The 12,014-nt window shown below is 53.1% G+C and overlaps 1 protein-coding gene across 1 annotated transcript in view; it reads right to left on the bottom strand.

Moving 5' to 3' along the window:
• The window catches only part of DHRSX (dehydrogenase/reductase X-linked), a 136,645-nt gene that overhangs the window by 31,053 nt on the left and 93,578 nt on the right, over positions 1–12,014 (bottom strand). Inside the window, exon 4 of the mRNA XM_042975310.1 lies at positions 2,219–2,320. Within this exon, the coding sequence (XP_042831244.1) occupies positions 2,219–2,320 (102 nt within the window). The remainder of the gene's footprint in view (positions 1–2,218; positions 2,321–12,014) is intronic.

The following is a 12,014-nucleotide window of genomic DNA, read 5'->3' on the forward strand; positions in this document are numbered from 1 at the left end:
TGAAGCCAACGTGTGGACGGGATTCCCTACAGACAGAAGACGGACGGGGCAAACAGAAAGCCCGTATTTCCTGTTTACAGGGAAAGGACTGATTCGTGCCAATAAACGTCAGGTGCGCCCGGTGTGGGAAACCTTGAACAGTATGGGGAAAGGTCCGTGGAGAAGAAAGATCAATACCGTTCTGAGCCTTCCAGAGGGAACCAGCAGCACTAACAACACCCACAGCGGGTTTGTTCCTGGGGGAAGGAGGCGGATGTGGCGTTAGCTATCACCGTGTGGCACCCACACATCACGGCCATATGGCCACACAACCGAATGCATTAAAGAGACGGTTGGAGTCAGATCTTCTGAGTCGCAGGCTCTCCGTCTTCCCCTTCAGGGAGTGTTTCCAATCAAACAGGTGCATCGGGCGTCTCAATGTCTCTCTGTAGCCTGTCCTGCCCACGAATGCCGTTCACACCACAGAAGACGGTGAAACGCGGTAAGACAAAAAGAACACACAGACAGCAGGTGCATCCTGGGCGCCGGGTTGCAACCCGTAAGACGCCCACATCGTCAGCCATGTGATTCCCTACCACGGTCCCTTCCATGCCCAATGACTTTGGAGAACAGACTCACTTACGTCTCTGTCGGTGGATGAATTAACCTCGATGATCCAGGTGGGCTCTTGAACCACAAGACTCCCAGAGTAACATTCTCCCTGCCATCCGACAGACGACTAGTGTTTTTTAAAAATTTTTTCTAATTAACAAAATTGCTCTGAGAAGGAGAACACGTCCAGGGGAGGGGCAGGGAGAGAGGGACCGAAAGAACCCCAAGCAGGTTCCCTGATGTCAACGCACAGCCCCGCGAGGGGCCCTAACTCATAACCGTGAGCTCATGACCTGAGCCGAAGTCAAGAGTTGTAGCAGGAGTTTCCACAATAGCCCAATTGTGGAAAGAGCCTAAATGTCCAACAAGCGACGAATGGATAAAGAAGATGTGGTTTATAAATTCAACCCTGCCATTTGCAGCAAGAGGAGATTATGCTACGTGAAATAAGTCAGTCAGAGAAAGACGGATATCGTATGTTTTCACTCATAGGTGGATCTTGAGAAAACAGCAGACCGTGGGGGAGGGGAAGGAAAAAATAAGTTACAAAGAGGGAAGGAGGCAAACCATGAGAGACTCTTAAATACTGAGAAGGAACTGAGGGTTGATGCGGGTTGGGGGAGAGGGGAAAGTGGGTGATGGGCACTGAGGAGGGCACCTGTTGGGATGAGCACTGGGTGTTGTATGGAAGCCAATCTGACAATAAATTATATTAAAAAAAAAAAGAGTTGGCAGCTTGACCAACTGAGCCACCCAGGCTCCCCCACCCCCGCAACAGATGAATAGTTTAGCAAATGTTTTATATATTTTGGAAAGAAGGTACAGTGGTTGTAGCTCAATGACTTACGGTCATTGTTTTCGCCGTATTAATACTACCATTTATCTCCTCTACAGTCGACCAGTTGGCCTCCAAGTCTGAAAGCGAGCTGGGGCGTTCTTCCGGTATGCGTGTTTTTTCCGATCGTTTTGGTGCTCTATGTGGATTCAGTTTGGACACGTGAATGGCGCTGCCTCCTCACCGTGGAGGGTTTGGATGAATCTGTAGGACATCTGTCGAGTGTAGCGTGGGAAGACAGGAATGGCTCAGGCACCATGCTGAGAAACCCAGACGTGGCCACGATGCTCTTAAGAGCCGGGCTGAAAGGAGGGGTCCAGGTCAAGGCTAGTTTGTGTTGAAGACGGACAGGTGGGCGGGTGGAAGGCAGGGTAAGGGGACACACAGACCCTGTGTGTCTGTGTGATGAATGTTGGCTTCAGGGAAGAAGTCAAGAGACAGCTGTGCACGGAGCCTACATACTGATGACGCCCCCTGGGGACACGGTCAATATTTAATAAGGGAACGTGTGAACACGCCCCCCTCTTACACGTTCATAACACACCTTACTTGGCCCATGTGTGTCAACCAAAATATCGACCCCACACACCGTATCATCAGGCTTACCATCATTGCAAATTGATTATGCCAATGACAACAGCCAAATGCGTCAACGAGGCAAAGCGTCATGACAACACCACGTATATTCATGAATTTCCACGCAAGTCCTTCCTTCCCAAAGGACTTCTCTCGTGGGATGGCCAGTGTGCACGTCTGTGTCAGAGTTAACATCTGCATTTCACCAGGACTCACCGTTATTGACCAGGACATGGAGAGGGATTTTCTTCTTCTTGAACTTCTGGATGAATTGCCTGATGGACGTCAGGGAAGCCAGATCACAGTATAAAAACTCCACTGCAAAAGGAAAGAGATGGGGGATTATCTTCTAACCTACTCTAGGAGCTGAGATGGTTTTTAAATAAGTTCGATTCCATCCCACCTGCGGAGGGACGCTGGGTTTTAAAGACGAAGGTGGGATTCAGGGATCATAGCCTAGGAAGACCCTCCATGCCTCATGCCCTTGATGATCCCCCCTCCTTGCGTGTAGACGGCACCTGTGACTTGCTTATAAATCAACAAAATAAGGCATTTCCTTAGGGAAGCAGGGGAGAGAGTCTTCCACTGGTCTTGAAGAACTCAGCCGCCATGTTGAGAGGGGCCATGGGGCAAGATGCTTCCGGCAGCTTCCGGGGACTGACAGCAGCCTCTGGCCAACAGCCAGCAGGAAAGCCAGAGCCCCGGACCTACAAACTCCAGGAACTACCAACAACCCCATGAGCTTAGAGGACATCCTGAGCTCCAGAGGGGCGCTCAGAGCACACAGCCCTTTGGAGCTGACGTCACTTTGCTGGGTCATCGTGCGGCACGATGGTCCTCGGATGGCGACATCGCTGTGGGTCTCCGGAACCAGTTCCTGGGAACGTGCTTGCTCGGATGCGTGTGGTTTCGAGACGCCAGAACACAGGGAAGCATGGCTCCCGCCAGCCACGAGCACTAGCAAATGGGAGTAGGGGTGGGGTGGGCACGCTTCCGGATCAAAGCCCTTCCAGGGGAGGTCTACACACGGGTGCCACCCTGGGAACCGTTTGTTACCGGGTCTGCCGTAAGGCACACCGCGACACCGACAAGAGCATTTAGAAAACTAAATCATGGAGAGTCATTTTACGTGTGCTGAATCCAATGATTTCTAAAAAGGCAACCTTGGAAGTTCCCATTTTGCCTGGTTGTAACTCTTATTTTCCTAGTAATTCACGTCTGTCCTATCTACATCGCTATCAATCCGTGACAGCTTTGGGAAAAGGGAGTTTTGCCACAGACAGTTCGGAAGTGCTGTTCTAGAACACAGCGCCATCTGGCTAGGCATTCCTGACACACCGTTCTAATTTTCCGCTAACATATTCACGAGGATATATTTTTTTTCAAGGGGGAAGCCCCTACTGCTTCCGATAACGGGAACCGATGATAACCGCGTTGGTAGACAGACGCTCTCGGCTTCCAGAAACAGAGCAACGGTACCAATCTTTGCAAAGTCAGAAGATGCTTCCTCCCCACTCCCGGGAGAAGAGGGTTCCTAACCAGCGGCAAACGTGAGCGCCCCCTTTCCGCTGCGAGAACGTTGCCTCGTGAGGTGCCCCAAGGATCGAGTGGGGGATCATGGGGGCTGCCGCTGTGCAGAGAACGTGGGCCCCCAAATCAAGCCCCCACAGCTGCAGAGGGCAGGGCAGTCCCTGCGGACCAGAAGTCGCCACAGGGCCGATCCCTGATGGTGACAACGTGCCAGGCAATTTGCAGGGCGTGGGCTTCTGGAAGAGGAGAAGCCCCAGGGACGAGCTCGGGCAAGATCGGGGAATCGCATTGCTGGACGCTGAGCTGGTACGTTCACCTAAAATGTGCATCCTCTGCCCCCGCCCCCCGCAAGGTGCACTGGGAGATGGGGCGGGGGTCATTGATCCAGCAGGGCTCGGGGGTGGGAGAAGGAGACACGGGTGGCATTTTCCATTTTGCCTGGAACGCCATCAGTGATGCCTTCCATTTCTTTCTTTATCTTTATTTATTTTGAGGGAGAGAGAGGGGGAGCGTGAGTGGGGAAGGGGCAGAGAGAGGGAGAGGGATGTGGGACTCCATAACATGCACCGTGAGATCATGACCTGAGCTGAAATCGAGTCAGATGCTTAAGCGACTGAGCCACCCAGGCGCCCCCGACACGTTCCATTTCTGTTTGGGTAATGAGAGACGTGGAAGTTGCCACGTCTCCAGACTCTTCACTGTACCCCCGGGGACAGGAAGTAGCCTATGTGCCCAAACAGATGACGAGAAAACACAAGGTATACCAGTCGTCCACGTAGGCAAAACGGGAGATCCAGAAAAGCCCTGGAAGGAAGTGTGAGCCTTTAGCTGGCGCTGGTCCTGATTCAAAACCAATATGGCAGCCTCCCACTGGGGCGGGGGTGGGGCGGGGAGAAAAGAGGTGAATTCTTGAATTCTTCTATACGCTGATGATGGTTTTGAAAAGTGAGGATTGGGAATAAAAAGGCCAAACGTTATCAAGCCGACAAGCAAACACAAGCCCCATTCCTACAAGGTAGGGTTAACTCAAGACCAAAGTATCAGTGGGGCCAAGGGCAGCCTTAGCTGTGGACCCCATGCTCAATCAGTACAAAGCCACGTTAGTGCTGTGGCATTTGTCGCCGCGTTTTCTCCAGAAAAGCCGAGCTGTATCTCTCAAGAAGTCTCGTACGCGCCAGGAAAATGGCCAGAATCCCTGTTGTTACGGGAGCCTACGGGTCCGTCTTTGAGCATTTGACAGATGGACGGACAAGACAGGAAATAAGGACGCAGAGAAGGCTCTGAATAACGCACTTGACAGGGCTAAAAAAATTCAGATTTAGGAGGGATGAGTCTCTCGTCATGGGGACGATTTGAAAATTAGGAGTTGGTACTCATCTCTGTTAATATGTTAAATGGGTAACAAGAAGATGAAAATTTCAGGGAAATGAGCACTTTTCCCAGAAAATACTGATTATTAAGATCCAATCAAGGAAGATGGGAGCAATGAGAGCGACCATATGAGAGCAACGGAAACGCGACAGGAGATGGAGTCGGGCACAGGGGGAGGCTGGTGACGGTGTCGAGGCGAATTCCTTCCTGCCTCAAAGGACGACGCCTTTACTGACGGACTCCGGACGCGGGCAGAGGGCTCGGTGGTGTTGTTTCGATTCGGGAACCTGAAGAGTTGGAGCCAGAAGGGGAGGGGACAGAAAGCCAGAAGGCGCTTGACCCCACGGGTACCATCTACCCCCTCCCCAGGACTGTTAGCCCTCGGGAGCGGATCGGGGTGACTTTAGGGCCACCACACCCCCAGAAAGGCGGACAGGCATTGATGGCGGGGAACGGGCTTCACTAGTGAGACTCGAGAGCTCCGACCCTGTCCCAACAGCAAACGCAGTGCCCGGGGCGGCCGGGGACCGGAAACCCCGGGGTGGGGGGGGAGCAGGAGGCAGGGCGGGAGAGACAGTCAGGGAGAGACGGACACAGAGACAGGGAGAGATAGCACCGAGAGACAGGGAGAGACGGACACAGAGACAGGGAGAGATAGCACCGAGAGACAGTCAGGGAGAGACGGACACAGAGACAGGGAGAGATAGCACCAAGAGACAGGGAGAGACAGACACAGAGACAGGGAGAGATAGTACCGAGAGACAGACCCAGAGACAGGGAGAGACAGACACAGACACAGGGAGAGATAGCACCGAGAGACAGTCAGGGAGAGACGGACACAGAGACAGGGAGAGATAGCACGGAGAGACAGTCAGGGAGAGATGGACACAGAGACAGGGAGAGATAGCACCGAGAGACAGGGAGAGACAGATACAGAGACAGGGAGAGACAGACACAGAGACAGGGAGAGACAGACACAGAGACAGGGAGAGATAACACGGAGAGACAGTCAGGGAGAGACGGACACAGAGACAGGGAGAGATAGCACCAAGAGACAGGGAGAGACAGACACAGAGACAGGGAGAGATAGCACCGAGAAACAGTCAGGGAGAGACGGACACAGAGACAGGGAGAGATAGCACCGAGAGACAGTCAGGGAGAGACGGACACAGAGACAGGGAGAGATAGCACCAAGAGACAGGGAGAGACAGACACAGAGACAGGGAGAGATAGTACCGAGAGACAGGGAGAGACAGACACAGAGACAGGGAGAGATAGTACCAAGAGACAGGGAGAGACAGACACAGAGACAGGGAGAGACAGACACAGAGACAGGGAGAGATAGCACGGGTAGACAGTCAGGGAGAGACAGACATAGAGACAGGGAGAGACAGACACAGAGACAGGGAGAGATAGCACTGAGAGACAGGGAGAGACAGACACAGAGACAGGGAGAGACAGACACAGAGACAGGGAGAGATAGTACCGAAAGACAGGGAGAGACAGACACAGAGGCAGGGAGAGATAGCACCAAGAGGCAGTCAGGGAGAGACGGACACAGAGACAGGGAGAGATAGCACCGAGAGACAGTCAGGGAGAGATGGACACAGAGACAGGGAGAGATAGCACCGAGAGACAGTCAGGGAGAGACGGACACAGAGACAGGGAGAGATAGCACGGAGAGACAGGGAGAGACAGACACAGAGACAGGGAGAGACAGCACCAAGAGACAGTCAGGGAGAGACAGACACAGAGACAAGGAGAGATAGCACCGAGAGATAGTCAGGGAGAGACGGACACAGAGACAGGGAGAGATAGCACCGAGAGACAGGGAGAGACAGACCCAGAGACAAGGAGAGACAGACACAGAGACAGGGAGAGATAGCACCGAGAGACAGTCAGGGAGAGACAGACACAGAGACAGGGAGAGACAGACACAGAGGCAGGGAGAGATAGCACCGAGAGACAGGGAGAGACAGACACAGAGACAGGGATAGTACCGAGAGACAGGGAGAGACAGAACCAGAGACAGGGAGAGATAGCACCGAGAGACAGTCAGGGAGAGACACACACATAAAGGGGCCCAGAAAGAGAGACAGACACAGACACAGAGACAGACACACAGAGACACAGACACAGAGACAGACAAAAACAGGGAGACAGTCAGAGAGAGGCAGATAGCTATAGACAAAGATACAGGGACATAGGGAGATAGCATCAGAGACACCATCAGGAGACACAGACAGAAAGAGACAGAGACAGACACAGAGATCAACAGAGACAAAGAGACAGACAGAGAGAGAGATAGCCAGAGAGAGGAGCTCCCTGGCACACGGGAGAAAAGTGCATGAAGACAGGATCATGTGTATTTCCGTATTTCCTTATTTCCAGGCAGGGTGCAGGGAGGGGTTCCACCTGGAAAAGCAGGCTGGTTGGGCCTCAGGCGTCCGTCGGGAATGAGGCCCGTGCCTCAGACGCCCGTCCCGAAGGCTTGGACGCCGTGAGGCCATGGGGTCCTACGTGGCCTCTCCAGGAGGCAGCTGGGACCATACGTGCCTGCCCAGGGCTCAGCCGCCTCTCCAGACTCACTCCCCGGCTCAGGGATGCTGGTGTTCACCTGCCCAGCCTTCCTATTCAAGGTGCCCTTTCTGTCCACAAAGCCGTCTTCCGGATCGAATGTCCTCTGAGAACCAGCTGGGCTGGTCCTTCTCCAGTGGCCTCCTGTGAGAGTCCGCCCTGCAGAGCGATACTGTGGTTTTCTTCCTCTGGACACGCCCAGCCCGCCCGGCCAGCACTGCAAGGCCCTACAAATTGGACCCTGAGCCACTCAGGCATAAACTGGAGTCAGCCACCACCCCGTAAGAAAGGCAACAAGGACATAAGTCCTGAGTTCTCGTAAGCATTGCTCTCAAAGTGCGCGCAGAAAGGGGAACGCTCATGCACTGTTGCTGGGAATGCAGACTGCTGCAGTCAGTGAGCACAACGGTATTGAGGGTCCTCAAACAGTGAAAAGCAGAAGGGCCCTGTGATCCAGCAATGCCACCGCTGGGTACGCCTCCAACGGGAGTGAAAGCAGGATGAGTGGATAAAGGACAGGTGGTCCCTCCACAGGACGCAGCACGGCTCAGCCTTAAAACAGAAGGGGACCCTGCCATTTGTCACAGCGTGGATAGACCATGATGCTCAGGGACATGAGCCAGGCAGAGAAACACAAACACTGCATGCTGTCACTTGTATGTGGAACCCAAAGAAGGAGGGGCGCCTGGGTGGCTCAGCTGGCTGAGCTTTCGACTGTTGATTTCGGCTCAAGTCATGATCCCAGGGTTGTGGGATCAAGCCCCGCAGTGGGCTCCTTCCATGCTGAGTGGGGAGCCTGTTTGGGATTCTCTGTCTCTCCTTCTCTCTCTCTCTCTCTGCTCCTCCCGTACTTGTACTCTCTGTCAGGAATGACGGGAGAGGAGAGGGGAGGGGAGGGGAGGGGAGGGGAGGAGAGGAGAGAAAAAGGAGAAGAGGAGAGAAGAGAAAGGAAAAGAAAAGGAAAAGAAAAAGAAAAGGAGAAAAAAAGGAAAGGAAAAGAAAAGGAATGGAAAGGAAAGGAAAAGAAAAAAGAAAGGGAAAAAGGAAAGGACAAAAGAAAAGGAAAAGAAAGAAAAGGCAAGGAAAGGGAAAAAGGAAAGGAAAAGAAAAGGAATGGAAAGGAAAGGAAAAGAAAAAAGAAAGGGAAAAAGGAAAGGACAAAAGAAAAGGAAAAGAAAAGAAAGAAAAGGCAAGGAAAGGGAAAAAGGAAAGGAAAAGAAAAGGAATGGAAAGGAAAGGAAAAGAAAAAAGAAAGGGGAAAAGGAAAGGACAAAAGAAAAGGAAAAGAAAAGAAAGAAAACGAAAGGAAAGGGAAAAAGGAAAGGAAAAGAAAGGGAAAAAGGAGGAAAGAAAAGAAAAGAAAGAAAAGGAAAGGGAAAAAGGAAAGGAAAAGCAAAAACAAGAAATGAAAAGAAAAGAGAAAAGAAAAGAAAAGAAAAGAAAGAAAAGAAAAGAAAAGAAAAGAAAAGAAAAGAAAAGGAAAAGAAAAGAAAAGAAAAGAAAAGAAAAAAGAAAAAAGAAGTCACAGCCCCAAAAACAGACTGGCAGATGCCAGGGGTTGTAGGAACGAGGAAGAAGCAGATGTTGGTCAAAGGACATGACGTTCCAGCTGGACATTCCCAGGATCAAACGTACGGCTCAGTGATTACAGTTAACAGGGTTGCATGATACCCTTGAATTTACCGAGGGGGGATGTTCAGTGCGCGCACTGCACAGAATGGCAGCTGTGTGCCACGAAGGACACGTGCATCGAATCGACTATGGCGATCGCTTCAAAACGTGTACGTGTATTAAATCCTCACGCCGGACGCCTTTCAAAAAATCACGCCGGACGACCTCAAAGGCACGCGCACCTGCCTCCACGCCTGAGTCACGAAGGAAATCCCGTTGGGCGGCCCACAATACCCGCGTCTGTCTGTCAACATCTCAGCCATACACACAATTTCGGAAGCTCAAGGGAATTGCTGGGTGGCCAGAAACTGGGGGCAGACGGGACCTCGATGAACGGCCTCGGGTGCCCATGGGACCGGCACGCAGAGTGGCGATGTGACAGGTCGGCCGGAGGTGCTCACGGGGCAGGTAGAGAAAGGAAAGCGTCACCCACACGGGATCCAGAGTGAGTAGTTGTAGGCAGGCAGGTTTCAGGAGGGGCAGGGGATTGCGATGCGGGGCGTTTGAGCTCAGGCTTCCCCTCGACCAGCTCAGGTCGGCGCCCGGTGAGAAGGGAGGGCGGTCACCTGGGTGTAGACAGGAGCTGAACAGCCTGAGCCCAGAGAGCACACAGGCACATCGCTGCCCGGGACCCTCCTCCCTCTGGCCGGGGTGACCCTGTGACCAGCCGTCCGCACGACACCGCCGGCCGCTGCATCACACGTCATCCCTCGCCTACCGGCTGGAAACGACAGCTGCTCGTCGCGTCCCAGGTCCTCAGAGGGGACGTCTGGCTGGAGGGGGGCTGGGCCCTCAGCGCGGGGCCTCACGAGGCCGAAACCCCGAAACCGGGTGGGACGGGGCTGGGGTCTCAGCTGCAGCTGGGCATCCTTCAGGGCCTGTCACATTCAGCTCCTTGCACGTGGAAGGAGTGCCTTGCACTAGGACGGACGTCCTGGTTCTTTCCTTCCTCCCTGCTTCCTTCCTTCCTTCCTTCCATCCATCCATCCTTTGTCCTTCCTTCCTTCCTCCCTTCCTTCCTCCTTCCTTCCTTCTTTCCTTGCTTCCTCCTTCCCTCCTTCCTTCCTTCCTTCCTCCCTCCCTCCTTCCTTCCTACCTCCCTCCCTTCCCTCCCTCCTCCCTCCCTCCCTCCCTCCCTCCTTCCTTCCTTCCTTCTTCCTTCCTTCCTCCTTCCTTCCTTCCTTCTTCCTTCCTTCCTTCTTTCCTTGCTTCCCTCCTTCCCTCCTTCCTTCCTTCCTTCCTCCCTCCCTCCTTCCTTCCTCCCTCTCTCCCTCCCTCACTCCCTCCCTCCTTCCTTCCTTCTTTCCTTGCTTCCCTCCTTCCCTCCTTCCTTCCTTCCTTCCTCCCTCCCTCCTTCCTTCCTACCTCCCTCCCTTCCCTCCCTCCTCCCTCCCTCCCTCCTTCCTTCCTTCCTTCTTCCTTCCTTCCTCCTTCCTTCCTTCCTTCTTCCTTCCTTCCTTCTTTCCTTGCTTCCCTCCTTCCCTCCTTCCTTCCTTCCTTCCTCCCTCCCTCCTTCCTTCCTCCCTCCCTCCCTCCCTCCCTCCTCCCTCCCTCCTTCCTTCCTTCCCTCGTTCCTTCTTTCCTTCTTCCTTCCTTCCCTCCTTCCTTCCTTCCTTCCTTCCTTCTTTCCCTCCTTCCTTCCTTCCTTCCTTCCTTCTTCCTTCCTTCCCTCCTTCCTTCATTCCTTCCTTCCCTCCTTCCTTCCTTCCTTCTTTCCCTCCTTCCTTCCTTCCTTCTTCCTTCCTTCCCTCCTTCCTTCCTTCCTTCCTCCCTCCCTCCCTCCTTCCTCCCTCCTTCCTTCCTTCCTCCCTCCCTCCTTCCTTCCTACCTCCCTCCCTCCCTCCTCCCTCCCTCCCTCCCTCCTTCCTTCCTTCCCTCGTTCCTTCTTTCCTTCTTCCTTCCTTCCCTCCTTCCTTCCCTCCCTCCTTCCTTCCTTCCTTCCTTCTTCCTTCCTTCCTTCTTTCCTTCTTTCTTCCTTCCCTCCTTCCTTCCTTCCTTCCCTCCTTCCTTCCTTCCTTCCTTCCTTCCTTCCTTCCTTCCTTCCTTCTTTCCCTCCTTCCTTCCTTCCTTCCTTCCTTCCTTCCTTCCTTCCTTCTTCCTTCCTTCCCTCCTTCCTTCCTTCCTTCCTTCCTTCCTCCCTCCCTCCCTCCCTCTGTTCGTTCCTTCCCTCCTTCCTTCCTTCCTTCTTCCTTCCTTCCTTCCCTCCTTCCTTCCTTCCTTCCTTCCTTCCTTCCTTCCTCCCTCCCTCCTTCCTCCCTCCTTCCTTCCTTCTTCCTTCCTTCCTCCCTCCCTCCTTCCTTCCTTCCCTCCCTCCCTCCCCCCTTCCTTCCTTCCTTCCCTCATTCCTTCCTTCCTCCTTCCTTCCTTCCTCCCTCCCTCCTTCCTTCCTTCCCTCATTCCTTCTTTCCTTCTTCCTTCCTTCCCTCCTTCCCTTCTTCCTTCCTTCCTCCCTCCCTCCCTCCCCCCTTCCTTCCTTCCTTCCCTCATTCCTTCTTTCTTCCTTCCTTCCTTCCTTCCTCCCTCCCTTCCTTTCTTCCTTCCTTCTTTTCCTCATTCCTTGTCTTAAACAAGCTCCCCCAAACACCCAGACTCTGAAATTGTCTAAATGAGCCGATTACCATATTAACCAAGTTTTCAGATGCAGGCGACGTCATGAAATGCTCTAAATAACTCAGGATTGCACAAATCCCTTGGGTGCCGTGGGGTACTCCAGAATTCACCACCTCCATAAATACCACCTCTGGCTTCTCATGGTTACAGTTTTTGACATTCACCAGGCTTCTTTCACAAAAACAGAGTTTTTTGTTTCCTCTTGTTTTGCTTCTTGCTTTGGGCTGGACTCCACACACACCACGCAGAGAAG

This window comes from Panthera tigris, chromosome X (assembly GCF_018350195.1).
Source record: "Panthera tigris isolate Pti1 chromosome X, P.tigris_Pti1_mat1.1, whole genome shotgun sequence".
Taxonomy (NCBI): Eukaryota; Metazoa; Chordata; class Mammalia; order Carnivora; family Felidae; genus Panthera; species Panthera tigris.